The 20270-nt window shown below is 44.7% G+C and overlaps 1 protein-coding gene across 1 annotated transcript in view; it reads right to left on the bottom strand.

Moving 5' to 3' along the window:
- Positions 1-20270, bottom strand: part of USH2A (usherin) — a 452818-nt gene that overhangs the window by 147642 nt on the left and 284906 nt on the right. Inside the window, exon 42 of the mRNA XM_060273280.1 lies at positions 15818-16446. Coding sequence (XP_060129263.1) covers positions 15818-16446 — 629 coding nt within the window. The remainder of the gene's footprint in view (positions 1-15817; positions 16447-20270) is intronic.

Genomic DNA, 20270 nt, shown 5'->3' with positions numbered 1-20270 from the left:
CACCAAGTCATTCTGGCACCTGAAGCAAACCACAAAATAACACCCTCCCCACCAGGGAAGAAGGGGTTGGTGAAGATCTACATCAGGAACAAGGCAGAAATAAAGATCGACATCAGGAACAAGGGTGGGAGAATACCAGCAGCACCTTCTCTTCACCAAGAGGCTGCATGGTCTAGCCCCACCCACACTGCCATGTTAGGATTCCTCCTAATTCCTCCTAATATGTAATAGTTCTCTACATGTACATCTGTTCACATGGATATCTCCTCCAGGCAACATTAATCAGGGAAGCACTGGCAAAGCGCATAACAACGGCCATGGGTGGGGCTAGTCCATGTGACCCTATGATCACTCTCTGTGTATTCATTCAATGTATGGAGTGGGCATGTGTGCCTCCCTATAGAGAGCAGCCATTAGGGTGTACAGATTTAAAATAGACTCCATAGGGTGGCGTCTATTTTGGACTGCATAAGACACAGACCTCCCCATAGTAAAATGTGAAACAAAGGGAACATAGTTGTTCATTATTTGAAAGATCAAACACAGAGATGGGCAGTGGAATATGCTTTTATTCATCCATATGCTATATACTTTCCTTCATCCTTTTAAATTCTTTAAATCAACATTATTGTATTAACCATTCTTCCGCTATACAGAATATTTAAACAGACTAGCCTTAATAAAAATAATATTAACAAATCATTAATCACATGATTAATAATTAAACAATTTACTGGCATTACCTATGGGTAATGTCAGACACTAACCAACTAAAATAATTAAGATTATCTATTACAGTATTATTAAGGGCCACATATGAACAATATTTAGAAATATGTTAGTACAAAGTAGGAGGGCAAAGTCTGAGTATTTTATACTCAATGTTTCATTTATAATTTACATACCTTTGTAAATTATAAAAGAAATATTTATAATTAAATTGAATATGTTGCTGGACTTCATTTCCCATTATCCCTGACCATTGGCCATGCTCACTGGGGTTGATAGGAACTGGAGTCCAGCTACAGCCACAGGACCTCAGATTTCCCATCCTTGCTTTAAAGAGTATGTTAATGTCAATCAGCTGGTAAAATGTGAGTGCTATAAAATAAATAAAATCATAACAGAATTATCAAAGATCTTTCCCCTAGTCCTCAAACAATTATTGACTGACCACTCTTAGATCAGTAATTTCACAGTCGAAAATATACCAATGTATAAACAGGCCAGATGTTAAGAACTCATTAAATTTTTAGACTGTGATACTTGTAAGGCACCTAGCAACATAATTTTTTTAGGAACACTGAAGGTCTTGGGTAAAAAGAACTTGGAACAGTATTAAAGAAAACATTGTTAAATGCATCTTTTAAATCACAGGAGCAGGAACAGCTTAACAGTAGCCTATCATCATGGAAAAGATTTCACTCTGGCAAGGCTTAAAAATTCCTATTCAGGTTTTTTTTGTTACTCCTAACTCACAACATGAAAGTAAATGACAAAAGCACCACACAAAAACAAATCTAAAGCTAGGGGGAGGCAGAACTGAATCCTTCCTAGTTATTTGCATTATCTTCATCCTCCCTAATGAAACAGTGTAAAATCATCCAAGCAAGGCAATATTATGCTGTAATTTACAACATGAAAGAAAAGATATTTCTTCCTGCTACACCTTACATGTATTACAATGCACAACTGATGTAAAACCCTGTTATGTACTGAGCTGAATCCTAGAACAATAGGATTCAGAATCAGCGGGAGCTACCCAATCCAACTCCAGGTGGAAGTGAATCCGCAACCTGATTGGCCTGCTGGAGCAGCCAATCAGGCGGCTGGCAGAAGTGAATCTGCTACCTGATTGGCCTGTAGGAGCAGCCAATCAGACTGCAGGCAAAAGTCAATCCACAATATAATTGGCCCACAGGTGTAGCCCTGAAGTAGCCAATCACGCAAGGCCCATTGTGTAAATAATGTATATAAGCAGATGGTTTTGGGAAAAGATTCATTCGTCTTCTCTTCTCCTCCTTGATGACTATGAGCTGAATAAAGAGCATGAAATTCACTCTTGACTCCGAGTATATTTCACTGGCGACGAGGATGGGATCCTGCTGAGCTGACCGCCACCACACACTGCACCGCAGCACCGCCACCTGCTGCACCGCTGCATCGCACCGTGCATCCAGGCTTCAGCTCCAGGACCCAAGGAACCCAGAATGGCAACCGACAGCAGCTTCTCGCCATTCAAACCAGCATCAGGAGACTGGGAAGGGTACGCCGCCCGTTTCAACTTCCTCCTGCAAGCGAAAGAAGTCACCAACGATGCCATGAAGAGGGCGACATTCTTCAGCGTCTGTGGAGAGGAGACGTTTGAAATTGCCCGGGCTCTCCTTGCACCTAGAGATGTCGCTACCGTCTCTTACAAAACAATAATGGAACGGCTGAAGGAGCACTTCTCACCACAGCCCTCGGTGGTAGCTTGCCGAAATGCCTTCTACGCAAAACGGCAAGCCCCGGGGGAAACCATAACTGGGTTTGTGACCTCCCTCCGCCAAGCCGCCCGGTTATGCAACTTCTCAGAATTGGAGAACATGCTTCGTGACCACCTCGTCGGTGGCCTGAGGGACGAGATGTTGCAACGACGCCTCTACGCCAAAAAAGACCTCACGTTCCAGATTGCTCTGGAGGAAGCCCTGGCAACCGAAGCCGCCGAGAGGTCAACGCAAGAGGCACGACCGGCCCCGCCATCCCAACCGAGGGTCTACCACGAAGACCTCACCGACGAATCCGAATCTGACAGGGAGGAAGTACACCGAGTACAGCGGCGCACTCAAGCAGCACACACACCACAGCAGCCTCGACGAGAAGGAGGGAACTGTGCAAGCTGCAGGGAGAACCACGAGAGGAGGACCTGTCGTTTCCGCAACGCAGAGTGCAGGCAGTGCAGAAAATTGGGACACATCGCCCGGGTGTGTCGGGCTCGACTCACCCGTCGACAAGCATCAGATGACCGACCCAGGAGCCCCAGGTCACACGGCACCATGCACCAAGGCAACTCGACGGAGATCACGGACTACCAGGTATTCCAGTTGCCCCATCCCAGCACAGAGAAAATTTATATAGAGGTACAGATAGAGGGAGCCCCATGCCGCATGGAGCTGGACACGGGTTCAACTCTATCCATAATCTCGGCCCGAACATTAAGGGAACTGTGCCCTAATGGGGGTCCCAAACTAAGGCCGGCCCCATTCACCCTCCGGGACTTCCAGAAACGTAAGGTCCCTACTATGGGGGTGGGGACCTTCAGGGTGCAATATCGAGGGCGAAAGCAACAATTGGACTTGCTGGTAGTTAAGGGCCCCTACGTTAGCTTACTGGGACTGGCATGGTTTGGACCTCTGGGGCTAGCCATTACCGGGGTGAACCGCACTAGCTTACAAGTGGACGTGGACGCCATATGCAAAGAGTTTCCAGGGGTTTTCGATGGGGCATTGGGACGATATACAGGACCCCCCATTGCCCTACAGCTAGACCCCGCTGTACGACCCATCAGGCACAAGGCCCGCCGGGTCCCGTTTGCCCTGAAACCCCGCATAGACGAGGAATTGGACCGGCTCGTGGAGCAAGGAGTGCTGGAGCCGGTGCCCAACGCCCCCTGGGAAACTCCAATTGTCACACCCGTCAAGCCTAACGGTTCGGTCCGCATCTGTGCAGACTACAAATGCACCATAAACAAGGCTCTCACGGCCCATGCATACCCAGTGCCAGTGGTCAGCCATGTCCTCGCCACCCTGGCTGGGTCAAAAATCTTTGGCAAACTGGACTTGGCCCAAGCGTATCAACAGTTGCCTGTGGACGAAGCCACAGCAGAGGCTCAGACGATTGTGACGCACAGAGGGGCATTCAGAGTAAAGCGGCTGCAATTTGGCGTTAGCGTGGCACCAGGCATATTCCAGAATCTAATGGACTCTCTCCTTAAAGGGATTCCTGGTGTCACCCCCTTCTTCGATGATGTACTGATCGCCGGGCCCACACCAGAGGAATTTGAGGACCGCCTCCGCTCCGTCCTGCACCGTTTCCAGACGGCGGGCCTCAAGGTGAAGCGGGAAAAGTGTTTACTGGGAGTGCCGCAGGTGGACTTTCTGGGATTTAAGGTGGACGCAGAAGGGGTCCATCCAACCGGTGACAAGGTACGGGCCATTTGTGAGGCCCCAGCGCCCAAGAGCAAGCCCGAACTTCAGTCATTCTTGGGACTATTGAACTTTTACCATGCCTTCCTTCCCCATAAGGCAGCGGTAGCGGAGCCCCTACACAGACTCCTAGATAAAAGGGCCCCTTGGGTGTGGGGCCAGCGACAAAGGGCCGCATTCCAGGCAGTCAAGGACTTGCTCGTCTCGAACTCGGTCTTAGCACACTTCGACGAGAGGCTGCCAGTGGTGCTGGCATGCGACGCCTCTCCCTATGGCATCGGCGCTGTCCTGGGACACCAACTCCCGGATGGAAGAGAGGTGCCGGTGGCATACTTTTCCCAGACGCTTGCTGCAGCCGAACGAAACTACTCACAGATTGACAAGGAGGGTCTGGCAATCGTGAAGGGCGTAAAAAAATTCCATGATTTCTTGTACGGGCGGCCCTTTACCATAGTGACTGACCACAAGCCGTTGCTTGGCCTGTTTGCCCCTGAGAAGCAGACCCCCCAAGTGTTGTCTCCACGTGTCCTCAGGTGGTCAATTTTCCTTGCCGGCTACCAGTATGCACTAATCCACCGCCCTGGGAAGGCGATGGGCCACGCAGACGCCCTCAGCAGGCTACCACTACCAGAAACGGGCCCCGACCCAGCGCCTGCGCAAGAGGTTATGACCCTGGAGCTGCTTCCCGACCGACCCATTCAGGCACAAGAAGTTGCGCACCATTCCACAAAAGATAGGGTCATCTCCCGGGTCCTGGACTGGGTGTGGCGAGGATGGCCCAGCAGCAGCCCCGGGCCAGAATTCGCTGGCTACACAAACCGCAAACATGAACTGTCGGCCCACAAGGGGTGCCTGTTATGGGGAAGCAGGGTTGTTGTTCCCCAGCCCCTCCGCAAAAGGGTCCTCACAGCCCTACACGAGACACACCCAGGGGTAGTGAGGATGAAGGCCCTTGCCAGGAGTTATGTGTGGTGGCCGGGGATTGACAGAGAGATAGAGGCCTGGGTCCAACACTGCCAGACCTGCCAAGAATCCCGCCCGGATCCCCCAAGGGCCCCAGTCCAGCCCTGGGAGTCCGCCCGACATCCATGGTCACGCTTGCACGTGGACTTCGCTGGCCCCTTCCAGGGAAAAACATTCTTCATAGTGGTGGATTCCTACACCAAATGGCTGGAGGTCGCACTGGTACCATCCACTTCTACGGCGGCAGCCATCCGGGTACTACGTAAGCTGTTTGCGACCCACGGGCTCCCTGACACCCTCGTCTCGGACAATGGAACCGCATTCACGTCAGAGGAGTTCCAGACCTTCACAGCGCAGAACGCCATCCGCCACATCCGCTCAGCACCATTCCACCCTGCCACCAATGGCCAAGCGGAGCGCATGGTGCGGACCACCAAGGACAGCCTCCGCCGCATGACACAAGGGGACTGGGAATACCGCCTTGCCGCATTTCTTCTAGCACAGCACAGCACCCCAAGCACAACGACGGGCCGGAGCCCAGCTGAATTACTAATGGGCCGGCGCCTTGCAACTAGACTGGACCGACTTCACCCCGACAGAGCTCAGGATGAGGTAGTGGTGGGGAAAGGCAGGAACCCCCGGACATTTGTGGCCCGGGACCCAGTGTATGCAAAGAATTTTGGGGCAGGCCCAGCATGGGTACCCGCCACAGTCACCAAGGTGACCGGTCCCGTGTCGTACGAGGTACTAACGGAAGGGGGGCAATGTTGGCGCCGCCACTGCGACCAGATACGGCGACGATTCCCAGGAGGAACCCGGGAGGAGAGCGGGACAGAGGGGTCCCAAGGGGACAGCAGGGCAGTGAGGCCTGTAGAGCGAGAGGGGTGGGCAGAGGAAGCAGAAGCAGTAGGCACAGAGGGGCGCCCCGAGGCTGGAAGGACACCGGAACCAGAGCTACAACCTAGTGGTTCAGTGGCGCCAGACCAGACAGCCCCGGCACAGCCAGCAGCCTCGGAACACGAGCCAGAACCAGAACCCCTGACCAAGGAACACCCCAGGCCACAACGCACACGGAGGCGGCCAGCAGACCTTGGGGACTACGAATGCAACTTCCCGGGCAGGACTGGAACTTAGAGGGGAGGGGTGTTATGTACTGAGCTGAATCCTAGAACAATAGGATTCAGAATCAGCGGGAGCTACCCAATCCAACTCCAGGTGGAAGTGAATCCGCAACCTGATTGGCCTGCTGGAGCAGCCAATCAGGCGGCTGGCAGAAGTGAATCTGCTACCTGATTGGCCTGTAGGAGCAGCCAATCAGACTGCAGGCAAAAGTCAATCCACAATATAATTGGCCCACAGGTGTAGCCCTGAAGTAGCCAATCACGCAAGGCCCATTGTGTAAATAATGTATATAAGCAGATGGTTTTGGGAAAAGATTCATTCGTCTTCTCTTCTCCTCCTTGATGACTATGAGCTGAATAAAGAGCATGAAATTCACTCTTGACTCCGAGTATATTTCAAACCCCAAGGTGGCAGTTGACCATTCCTCTCCGAGAATCAGGTGACTGTAAAAGGAGGATGTAAACAAGAAAGACCACAGAAAACTGTAATGCTTTTATGTTACTGGACGGGATGTGAACAGAAGCTTAAAGTAGCAGGTGTGTGTGCTGGTTAGTAATAAGCTGCCCTGCCACTAAAATACAGCACTGTTCCATTCTGCTGAAGTATTCCCCACCTAAGAACACAGGTCTTGCTTTCACTTTGTAGGAGAAACAAGAAAGAAACCTTTCTTCCCCTACTTCAGCCTTCCCTAGCCTGGGGGTCTGCCTGGTATTTTGTACTACATCTTCCAACATCCCTGGCCATCGGTCATGATATCGGGAGCCGGTGGGAGTTGTGGTCCCAGGGTTCAAGGCTGCAGGAAGCTGCTTACACTTGCACAACTACAGTACTTCATGCACATGAAAGCTTTTGCCACAATATATTTAGTATCTTTAAAATGCCACTAATAGCATCATTTTTGTTTTGCTGGACTCCTTCAGAACCTGGGGATGGAGATTTATTTGGACATCATCTCATTCTACCTAATTATTATTGGTGAAACCAGCTTGGAAGAAAACACACTCGCCAAAGCCTCAAATATTTTTCTCAGTGTCTTGTGATGGTGAACAGCAAAAGCTATTAACGAGATCTGTTTTCCCCCTTGTCCTCATTTGCCAAGTGTCCTGTGATGTCAACCTCCATTCATTTAGAAGGAGTGTTAAAGACTGGCTATAGCCTTTCTGTGATCTACTCTTTCTAGCATCCATCACAGAAGCTATTTTTAAGATGTATAAAAAGAACTCTTTCTCAAACACCCTCTTCTATTAAGCCACCTGCTTTAGTCAACCCCTACAGGAGTCATTTAAAATAAAGCTTAATTAATCATGCTACTTGAGTGCCTTGCAGCCATTCCACATTTCTAGGGCAGACGCCCAAAATCCGATCAGGTAGCTCTTTCATGTCTATCAAAGAGCAAGTGCTTGTGTGCCAAGAGAACTTGTTACAGAATTGGCACCAGCAACTATTCCATTGTAGCATGGAGTGTGCTACAATCTCTACAAAAAAGAGAGAGAAAGAGAGGGAGAAATACTAGCTACAGAAAACTCTTCCTGCAAAGGAAAAACAATTGCAGGTCTGCACAGAAGAAAATGCTTTTGCACTGCTCAAAAAGTCCTCTGGATACATTATGCTGGGTTCCAACCAACAGTGAGGATGTAGAAGAAATTCAATTTGGTGTGGATTTTAATGCCAACCTTCCTGGTTTCCATTTTCTGAAAGAATACAAAAACTGAATCACAGCTATCCTTTGAAATTCACAGTTCTCTGAATTTTAAGATGCAGTTCTTCAACCAAACAATGTGTACAAAATGGTGCATTTGGGGGGATGTGTGTATAAAATGCATATATTAGTAGAAATAACATATAAATGACATTATATTAGGGCCATTACTTGCAAAACTGTGTATATTCAAAGAAATTTTCAATAAGATGCTGATGAATTTTAATGCACTTAAAAAAACCCCTCTGAATTGCTAATTCTTGCAGAAATGTGAAGAACTGGCCTCAAGAATGGAAAATGAGTAACTGAGAAAAACAAAAATTGACAGATCCACCCTTAACTTCAACTTCAGAACTTCCAGCCTTGCAATGACTGGTGACACTGTGTATGTAGTGATTTTTGAAAGCAATGTGCTTGTGTTATTGACTGATATTAAGTTGAGATGGATCTACCTTCACAATATGTGGCTTGAGTATATTTGGCACTTCACTTACTTAACAAAACTTTTCTTGTAATTATACATTTATTGTAATTATCTTGTCTTACCCTGTAAAAAAATTTAAAAATGTAATTCATACAGGTTTGGATCCAGCAGAGTCAACCAGAAGGTGTTTACACTCATGCAAAAGGGTTGGATGTCTGTTTCTGCTGATTTTCCTCCAACCCTACAGCTGCATTGCCCATGCTACAGTGAACACCATACTACAGAACTGAACATGCTTCCAAGAAGTCAGGGTGCAACAGCAGGAAGGAACAGGTAGGAAAGTCTATTTTGGCAAATGGAAACCTTTCAGATTTCCCGAGAGCAGAAACTTAAAAATGTATTCTATGAATGCATCTGCTGATGCAATGACTAGCATGGTCAGACTTTAACAGATATAAAAGTGCCCTCTAATATGACAGGCCTGGATGCAAAATGCTAATTTCTATGGGAATGACTGTAGCTCACTGTTACGTAAAGTACATCCTTTGCATGCAGAAGCTCCTGGGTTCAATCTCAGGCCTTTTCAGGTAGGGCTAGGGAAGACCCTGGCTACCAGTCGATGTTGAAAATATTGAGCTAGAAATTACAGAGTCAACAATGATTTGATTCAATATATGGCTGCTTCCCGTGTTTCTTTGTTCACCTGAGGGCTTAGGCATACTTTGTGGCTTATTCTTTTGTTGCTATTGTTCAAGAAAACCATTGTGCCACTTCATAGTTGCTTTTTAAGCTTCCATCTTTTCCAGTTGCTTGCCATCCGCCATGAGGGAGGTGGTGGATTCTGCTGCTTAAGAAATGCAAGTCAAACATGGAAGTTCTTTGGATCTCCTGGCCATAGTAAGCAATATATCTCCAGAGTAGAGAAAAGAATAGTGATCATCTTGTGTAGGGAGGACAACAAAGTTCTTGACTTGTGCAACAAAAATACCTCACTGTGAATCCAGATTTCAAACAACAACATATCTTGCAGTGCTTGTTTCTGCTGTTCTTTACCAAGTTGGATGACCTTTAAGGTGAGAGTTCAGCAATGTATGAAAATAAGAGGGCGCACTCAATGGTTTGGTGTTGACAACAGCAGTACACTGATTTGAAGCTCGGTGTGAAGACTAAGAAAGAGGGTGCCCAAGAGGAAGCTAGAATAGGGCAGCTTCTGGGAGAGATTAACTAATTCACTATAATGATTAAGGAAGCTGTCATTTAAAGATCAAAGCACCTTATTTTCTCCACCACAAAATTTAAAGGGATAGAAATTAGCCATTTCCCTCCCATTAAACAGCTATAACCTTGGGAAGCATTTCTTTTTGACATAGACAAAACCTTTCATGTTAAGCAGAATAGTGTTTCCTGAGAAAAAGGCACAGGGATATATATATATATATATATATATATATATATATATATATATATATATATATATGTATATCTGCTGGAACCGGACTATGTAGGGGTAGATTTACTGTGAAGGAAAGAATGTGCTTTCCTTCAAGGCACTAGGCACTGTAGTTTGTTAAGGACTGCTGGGAATTGTAAACTCACTGAGGGATAAACTACAGTACCCAGACTTTTTTTTGAGGAAAAAAATGTTTTGAATGTGCTTTAAAGGTATAGCCTGAGATATGCCAAAGTAGAGGGTACAAAATTTGTAACCCACCGAGTAAAATGCAAAGCCACCTCCCAGGCACATATGACAATGAAATGTTGAAGGAAGTAGAAGTGGCCTGCTGTTTTTAACTACTTCCAGAATAAACATTCAAGCCAAAATGAAGGTTCCAGCCAAGTAAAAGAAAGCTGTATGCTACTGGGGATGTTATGACAAAGCTCTTCAAATGTTACATACCACAAAACCATTCATGATGATTTATGACTAAATAAGAAAAATTAATATGTCATTCTTTATAATATATTCTGCTTCTTTATACATTTTCTGGAAATGGGACATATAATCAAAGAAAAATAATCATTACTGGAATTAGGAGTCACTCATAGAATCTTCCTGAGAAGCTAAGGCTATATGTTTATGTCAGTACCTAATTTTCTACATGGGAAAGTGTTGGGGCTTAAGTAGCTTGGTGGATTATATGATCATATCCTGTGATGAAAACCAAGTCAGAATTTCTTCATTTCTGGATATCAATAAGGAAAGTCCTGTATACTTAAGCAGGGTTCTAGCAGACAAGGCTGGGAATGGAAAAACAATTTGTACATCTGGATTGTCCTTAGCCTTCCTCATCCAGGGAGGAAAAGTCATGCATAGTAAAAAGTTTAGGCCAGAATTATGCTTTATGTGTCTGGCATAAAGCATAATTCTGGCCTAAGAATCTGCACCAGAGATCTGTGGAACAGTTAAGCTGTTCTAGCATCTTCTGCAGGCTACCTTTCAATTGTCATTTGTCTAACGTGTTATTACGGCATTACACAATCTATTTCACATTTCTGCAGCACGTACATTTATTTATTTATTTATTTATTTATTTATTTATTTATTTATTTATTTATTTATTTATGCACTACTCAATGCAACTTGCAAAAATGTTAAATCACAGTATCATTCTAAAACAATGCATTCAAAAATACTGCAATGCTTTAAATTAAAATACTACAACAGAAGCATGTAACAAAAAAGTAAGGTGTACAGATGCAGAAAGTCACTGCTGTGCTTGAACACCATATGTTGCAAATACAAGGTATGAGACCTGTGGATTTGGAACCTGGAAGGGATGAAGAATCTACTGGACACATGCTGCTATGAAATGGCTTCTTCACTATTAAAATACTCAGAACAGAAAAAGTGTAGAGCTGTATCAGCACATCTGTCCAACACCTGTTCTGTTCCCACAACAGCTGATATGTGCCACTTATACCCTGCAGGGGTACGAGATGCTGTGTGAGCAGGGCATGTACTCATTTTTTCTTGCATTGCCCCTTTTTCTATATTGACAGAGCCAATATGGCATACTGGATACAGGAGGGCAAAACTTTAGTTCAAGCTCTGTCACAGACAGATTACAATAGCCAGGAAGAGATAAAACATATACAGGATTATATCCATTTAAAAGTGTAATTGAAGTTATTGACAATGATAACAATGACAATATATAGATTTTCCATTGTTATAGTGGGAATGTAAATATCATTTCTAAATAATTTTCACTGTCATGTTCTTCTCTTTTTACATTTTGTCTACAGCTGTGATTTCTGTTCCTGACCTCAGGTGAACAGGTGAACAGAATGATCCAATATCCCTTAGCGCTGAAGCATGCTCACATAGAGCACAGAGACTGCAGACATAAGTGTTCATTCTCAGCTTAATAAACCACAATTTATTAAGCAAGAATTATTTAATCACCATCACTTTATTCTCGTTTTTCTACAAGGTATTACCAATGTTTCAATCAGGTTTTAATACAGTTAGTTTGATACACAGACATGCACACATTCTGATCTCTTATTGTAGTTATATGACTTATTGTCTTATATACAAATTTTCCTATTTTCTTACTACAGGCGACTCAGTTTATGTGGGGGTTACATTCCAGGGATAGCACATAAACCCAAAATCACATACAGTGGTGCCTCGCTAGACGAAATTAATTCGTTCCACGGGTCAATTCGTGTAACGAATTTTTCGTCTAGCGAGTCCCAGTTTCCCATAGGAATGCATTAAAACTTAATCAATGAGTTCCTATAGGCTCTGGGGGACTGGCAGCGGCATGCAATGGGGCTTCGGAGGAGGTCTCCGAAGCCCCGTCAGATGTCAGCTGTGTGCAAGGCGGCGGGGGGGGGGGGAGAAGCTCTCTTCTCCCAGCCACTGCCTTGCCTGCCTCCCCCAACACGGAGTGCAACTTTGGAGGTCTCCAAAGTTGCGCTCCGTGCCAGCTGTGCGCGGCGAGAGGCGGCGGCGGGGGAAGACCTTCTCCCACCGCCGCCTCTCGCCTGCCTCCCCCGACACGGAACGCAACTTCGGAGACCTCCGAAGTTGCGCTCCGTGTCGGGGGAGGCAGGCGAGAGGCGGCGGCGGGGGACGGAGCTGAATCGCAGTGGGCGCTGCTTGCCCCCGCCTGTCTTCCCCGAGCCAAGGGGAAGACAGGCATGGGCAGCTGCCGCACTGCCGCGTTTCGGCTCCATCCCCCCCCCCTGGCAAAGGAAGATTAGCTGTCAGCTTCCCTCGCTGACAGCTGATCTTCCTTTGCCACTTTCTATGGTCGCGCTTCATAAGACGAAGCGGCGGTCATAGAAAATTTTGTCGTCTTACGAATGCCTCGCGCAACGCAAAACTCTTTCGTCTAGCGAGTTTTTCGTTGTGCGAGGCATTCGTAAAGTGAGGCACCACTGTATAGTCAAAACACAATGGATTCAATGGCAGGTGGGCTTGTCAATGTCTCTCCCCACCATTTCCACCCCCCTTATTTATTTATTTATTTATTTACTTATTTTGTCAAACATGTAAAATTAAATGTGTGTAAGTCCAATGCACACAAGTTGCGAGTTGCCTGTATCAAATGGTTTCGATGTATTCCTACCCACTTTCATATAAGTATTCTTTCCATGCATCACAATAAACCCTGGTCTATAATAAATTACATATTATGCTTACCTTTGCAACCACAGGTTGAGTTCATTTGGGTAGTGATGTGGGTGCAATATATTTCAAAAAGTCTACAGCATTTTCACCACTTTAGATATAGACCTGCTTGTCAAGATTTCAAAATGTGGTTCTAGATTTTATCATTTGTCTTGTTTCTATCCATATATTCAAATTGTTTAGCGTAAACTGAGTATCTACATGCGCCACCATTTAAGTGGCTGGTCTCTAGACTTATGCAAACGTCCTTTGTTTTGTGCTCTAGTGAGCAAGCTACTGTACCGATGCCTTTTGGCACTAGTACAAGACTGAATCCATGGAAGCATGTGTGTATTTACACAAAAGAGGCTTCTAAGCTACAAAAATCCCTCTTGTTTGGTTACACTAATTTCCCTTGAATGAAGTTTGTATGCAAGCCAAAACAATGGTAGTTATCCTGTCCTCTAGAGTTCATTCCCAAATGAAGGATGTGAATAATTGAAAATTTCCTAGGTAGTGCTCTAAGGCTGCTCTTTCCTTAGTTAGTCAACTTACACATTGATTTTAACTTCTTTAAAGATTTAAAGCAAAGCAGATGTTTTGACGCATATTTGAAAACACAGAACATTTAACACTCGCAGCAATTAGCATTTTAATAATGTCTAGAAGGGTAGGGCTGTTCATTTTTTGTTCGTTCTCTCTTTTATATCGTGCACATTTTAGTCTGGCTCTGGGATTAAAATTAAATGCCCCCACAGTAGTATTCCAGGTATTTCAGGTGTGTGAGAGAAAACTGGAAGCATTTCAACAGCATAATAAAGAACACAGTATTGTAGATGGGAGGACAGGAATAAGCTGAAATGTTGTTGGTTTGAGGTTAAACACTAAATTATCACATCTAACCCAGGAGTGGACAACTGGTGGCCCTCTGAGTCTCATTGAACTATAGCTCCCTTTAGTTCTAGCCTGCATAACCAATGGTCAGGGATGGCAATATCTGGAGGGCCACAGGTTCCCTACCCGACTTTTTCCTGGTATAGAAGTGGCATCTCACTGAATTTGGGGGACGCTAAAGCTGAGTGCAGCCTGGGACGTGGGTGGTGCTGTGGGTTAAACCACAGAGCCTAGGGCTTGCCAATCAGAAGGTCGGCGGTTCGAATCCCCGCGAGAGGGTGAGCTCCCGTTGCTCGGTCCCAGCTCCTGCCAACCTAGCAGTTCGAAAGCACGTCAAAGTGCAAGTAGATAAATACAGCGGGAAGGTAAACGGCGTTTCCGTGTGCTGCTCTGGTTCGCCAGAAGCGGCTTTGTCATGCTGGCCACATGACCCGGAAGCTGTACGCCGGCTCCCTCGGCCAATAAAGCGAGATGAGCGCCGCAACCCCAGAGTCGTGTATGGTCATTTATGCATTCTTGGGGACTCTGTTATTTAAGTTGGTAACCTCAGAATCAGGCTGGACTGTGTGCTACTTTCTTGGGTATGGATCATCAGCCCCTGTAGTTGGTTGGTAGTATAAAACCTCTGGGTTATTCAGGCCTATTGGATGTATTTTTATGCCTTGCCCTCTGCCGTCACCTGATATCTTCTGCATGCAGCACTTCAGGTTCCCTCCTTAGCTTTTCTAGCACTTCGCTATTTCCTATTTTCAGATTCTCTAGCTTCCAGATCAAACTATTACTCTCAGGGCTGCAAGTGGGAGAGCACTCTCCAAGCCTGTTTTAGATATGGCTATTGTTTGCCCTTGCTGGACTCTGCCAGGGCTGCTCCGCTGAAACTTCTCTTTGGCATTTGTCCACACTCAGCTTTAGGAAAAGGTAAAGGGACCCCTGACCATTAGGTCCAGTCATGCAGCGCTCATCTCGCATTATTGGCCGAGGGAGCTGGCGTACAGCTTCCAGGTCATGTGGCCAGCATGACAAAGCCGCTTCTGGCGAACCAGTGCAGCACACGGAAACGCCGTTTACCTTCCCGCTGTATTTATCTACTTGCACTTTGACATGCTTTCGAACTGCTAGGTTGGCAGGAGCTGGGACCAAGCAACGGGACAGAGCAGCACACAGAAATGCCGTTTACCTTCCCACCGGAGCGGTACCTATTTATCTACTTGCACTTTCATACGCTTTTGAACTGCTAGGGATTCAAACCGCCAACCTTCTGATCAGCAAGCCCTAGGCTCTGTGGTTTAGACTACAGTGCCACCCGAGTCCAATAAATGACCATACTCTCAGTCAATAAGGAACAGGCTGGATTTCTGTTGATTTGGGGTTAAACCACAGAATCTCAGTCAAATAATAAGTGTGTGGTGCATACGATAAGGCATGTACAAGGAACCTGGGTCCCTCTAGATGTTGGACTCCCATCGGCCCCAGCAAGCATGGCCAGTAGTCAGGCATGAAGGGAGCTGTAGCCCAACAGCATCAGGAGGGACACAAATCCCCCCACTCCTGCCATGGTGGCTACACATGAAATAAGGCAGCAGTCATGCCCAGGGTCTCAGACCCATCAGTATGTCCGGGATAGGGAATATGGGAATGACTAGTAAGCTAACTGGAGTGAGACCTATTAGGGAGACATGGGGACCACAAGGATATCTGGGCTATCCTTGTGACCACCAGCAAAACACTAAAAAGTCAAGGAAAGGTAGCTGTGGTATGAGACAGTATGCAGGTCCTGGTGCAGTTGTATGGAAGCTACTCTTGTACACAGCCCACTGTATGCAGTGCATTGCAGTAAAATCTCTAAACATAAGCTAGAATTCACCTCTGGTGATGTGCAATGGCATTCACAAAAATGAAACTCAACAAACCTGTGCGATATCTGGTCCCAATGCTTGCACCTTGGGAGGTTGGATGCCCGCAGGTCTCGAGGGCCTGGTGATAACTTCTGCCCATGCACTACTGTTAATGCCTCCTTTGAAAGTACTTGCCAATAATCTGTACTCATATTTCACCCAAGGGCTAAGGGCAGCACTCTGGTCCAGGAAACTCCTTGAATAATTGAAGGGCAAGGTAGCAACTGTGGATACTTGTTCCGTTCCCTTCACTCTCCTTTCTATTATAAAGTTTTCCACCTGCCCATTTGGATGAAGAGGCGGCTGCCATGATATTAGCACAGATGTCGGTGTGTCCGAATAGAGCTCTGGAGCGGGGATATCTTCAGGTGCATCTGGAAGGGTCTTCATGGGCGCTGTCTCAGGGGAAAGAGAGCATCCTTTGGAAGTACAACCTTCTACTTGAAAGTGATAAACTGTGAAAGGGCGCAAGGCATGTACAGTGAATTTAGATCTGGTTCCTGGAATAGTAGTGTGCAACTGGCCATTTGGGTAAATGTTGTAGTGGGTGATGATGCCATTTGGCTTTGATGGATGCTGCCAGGAGAGAGTTGCTTCTCTGGATTTAACATTCAATAGAAGTGGTGGATCTATAGGACCTGGTTCTGTAACACAAATGAGGAAAAGGGTGATTAATAACTCAGGCTGAAAAAGGTGCCCTACCCCAAGGGCTAGTTCAGGATAAATTGATGTCTGAAGCAAAGAGCAAGACACACAAACCTGCCTTGGCCATTCCATGCAAAGAAGTTGATTGGACTGGCATTTGAATTTTACTTCAACACTGGTGAAGGGACAATATGCCTCAATGAACATGAGGGGAGCAGATTAGCTTAAAGGGGACAGATCAGAATCCATGTTACAATAGCTCTGTCTTTCAGTACCCATACCTCCAACATGCTGAGTCCCCAAACCAGGGTGTGCATCTTCCTGGCTGTGCTCTTGCATGAGTCATGTTACTTGAGCAAGATTATAGAGCCCCAAAGATGCACTTTTTTCAGGTGCCCAAGAGCACATGTTTTGCAGTGCCACCCAAGATTGTGGCCCCAGAAAAAGTGCTTTTTAGAGTGAGAACTCGGTGAGAAATTGTTCAAGATCATAACACCCAAAATGGCTGCTGTGCTATCATACAAAAAAAGGGCTGTACTAGTTTTTCTGGGGCACTTGTGGGGTATACTTCATCACTTTCCTTACCCAAGCAACTGCTGCCAGAGTCTTCATGTCTAATGGTACAACCAATGTTGTCCACTCCTGGACAACCGTTGGTCTGATCTGTCGGGTATCATCTAATGGCCTTAAACTAGCAATAGTACTGGGACATGTGTTAGGCTAAGAGATGTCAAAAGTGAGCTAGTGAACTTCACAGCCAATAGGATCAATGAACCTAAGTGTCCGCTGTCCAGACAAAACTGCCTCACCAATGCACATACCTAACCATCAATAGTGGCGTGTTACTGTGTTGGCAACTAAATTCTTGTGAAGGCAATTCAGAACTGTGAAGGCCATTGAGAACCACAGTTCTAGCTTCTGTTACCATTTTTCTAGAGCATGCTCCTAATTACCCCCATAAGGCTGTCTTAACAAGCCTTTGCATTTTATAGCCCAGTAAAAACCACTGCTGGAACTCTCGTTATATATGCAATATTTTGCTCTCTTCTGTTTATCATTCTAATCCCTTTTTTGCAATTTATCTACTCCCTGTTAATATTACAGGTGATTTTTTACTGTGACTGTGACAGAAGCTGCCGATTTAGCTCTTTCACCTACTGATAAATAAACAATGCACAGATCTGACCTTTAGGTTAACAGGTTTTATGCTTGCTCCACTCAGCACTCTAACTGATTCAATTATCATAAAGGTTCAGGAGCCTCCATGAATACTGAAAAAGACCGACCATATGCCTGCATAGGTGTTGTGGAACAGCAAATACTCTGCAGCCCCCTCCAGAGAAATCCCTTAATTGTAAATAATTTCGCCATGCGACACAATCAAGTCACCTTGAATGCAAAAACCCTCAGCCTGTGGAGGCAAAGTGTTATTTAAGCTTTACTGGGCTGCGTTAAATTCTGCAATTTGAAGGGTTGTTAAGTTTTTCAATTGAAATTTCATTTAAAATGCAGGTGCTTTTTATTATATTGAGGCTTTACTGCTCTCTAGGTACAAGCAAGAACATGGTGCAATAACACAAATCTGGCTCAATCACTGATCAGTAACAGCTGTAATTCCAGAACATTTAGCATTCTTATAAACCACGTCCTGAAATCTATAAATTGCTACAGCAGATCAAGAAAATACTATATCCACCTATTCTGCCCACAGCAATTTTGACATTTATGACATTTTCTGTGAACATTAGATTTTATTGAAAATCTTTAAAAAAAGATATACTTGGGTACAGTAATTGTTTAAAACAGCTTTTGGTTTGTTGAAGGCTTTTTTTAAAAGTTTCAGAGAATCAAAAGGGTTCACATATTTTTAATTGAGTGTCAATGATTGAGTTACATTCCGTATCATATTAGAACCAGGAGATATTCCACATGCAGCAACTATTCACTGCCCACTGAAAGCACATTAATAGTGCTTGTTAGTATACAGGAGGAAGAAAAGCCAGTTTGGGCCATTATTAAACAAAATATGATGAGAGTATAAGGAAGAAAGAATAACAATTTTGGCATGAAGTATTGTTGAAGGTCTTTTTAATTGTTGATAAATCGCCCTAAGTTCTGTTCCTGGTACCACTTGCACTTTTACTCATGCTTATAAATTTATATAAAGAAGTTGCTCTGATTCTGATTGTCACTTAAATGGGAACTGATCTGCAACAGCCTTAAAAAGTGATTTTTATTTCAGGGTAATAAAATTTATTTCAGGGTTATTTCACATTTCAAAAGATTGGACTATAGAACAAACAAAATGCACAACAGATGCAGTGTGCTACTGAAACCCAACCAATTTTGGCACTCATTTAATTTAAATCAGAATTTGAACTTTTATATTCATAATTGGGAGGGCGGGAGAATGGTATTTTGAATGTTTACAGTGCCAGCAAAGGTATATAGATTTTATATTGTTGAAGCAGCATTCTTTTTAGGATGATAATAACACAGGGGGGGGGGGGAAATACCACATTTAAGGCATATTAAATATAAGGCATGGTGACTTTTGGATATGCATCTTAAATAAATTCAAAGCTCTTTGAAGATTTTTTCAGGGCTGGTCATCAGCAATTTTTCTAATTATACATATATCTGAAAAATCAAACTGTGGGTATCTGCAGGAGGAAAATAATCAAGCAGTTTGTTCTCCCTTGCGATAAGAGGAATAAGCCTTTCATCCCTACTGAGTACATTGCTGGCATTATAGGTGAAACATTTGGGATAATGAGATGAACTTGTGTTACAAACCCCTGCAGAGTTTAGACATAGCCCTCTTAACATTATCTGCTATAACATATGAGAAGAGATGCTTAACTTCAATTTTCTACTCCCCCCCCACTTTTTTTTTAAAAGGGATGTCTTTCCATATGCTCTCTCTGCAGCTCTTTAAAAAGGCAGACCTTTAAAACTCACTCAATTCAAACAAGACTTTGGAGAGCTGTTTAATTGGCCCCTCTGGATAGAGAAGTGTTAAATCGTGGTACCCAAGACTCTTGCAGAGTACTTCCCATTTAAGTGACAAGCAGAATCATTTTTGCACGCGCGCGCGCGCGCGCGCACACACACACACACACACACACACACACACACACACACACACACCAACTAGCATGGTCCTGCTTGGCTGAAAGGGTCAGCACAATTATGTAAAACATGAGTATTAACTATAATTGGGGTAGTTTGCTAATACAATAAAATGCTCTGAACATGAGAAAAAGTTATGCTCACAGCAGTAGCTATCACTTTCTAAAGTAAGAATTCATGGGTGAAATGACATGAAAAAGATGGTTATAAAATTTTAATGGAATGATAAAAGGCAAAAGTCAGCCTCTCAGCTGAATTCTTAAAATCTCTATATATCACAATCAGCTCCTTAACTGTAAAATCAATGTGGAATATAACATGTTGTCAATGTAGTTGTCACTGGAAGGAAGACTGCAAGAGGATGACAGCAACACAGCTTAGCCTGCCAATGCTGAAAATAAAATAATAAACTCTTTTTACTCGGAAGGAATTGTTTATAGAGCGAACTACAGAATATGAGGAGTGGAAGGGGGAGGGGCATATCACTTCCCTTAATGTCTTTGATTCATTCTTCAAGCCATTTCATTACAGCATTAATACTGGAAGGTAGTTTCATTTTGGCAAATTAAATTATCTTTTATGGGAGGCTATTTTGCTCATCTGCTTCAAAAGTTCAGTCTCTACTTTTTAAAGAATGGTACAAAATTATCATTAACCTTTTCTAATCACCTGACTAGAAATGAGTGTTTAC

Source organism: Zootoca vivipara, chromosome 3, assembly GCF_963506605.1.
Source record: "Zootoca vivipara chromosome 3, rZooViv1.1, whole genome shotgun sequence".
NCBI classification, from domain to species: domain Eukaryota; kingdom Metazoa; phylum Chordata; class Lepidosauria; order Squamata; family Lacertidae; genus Zootoca; species Zootoca vivipara.
Note: the sequence above shows the minus strand (reverse complement) of the source record. Positions and strands in the feature narration are given on the sequence as shown.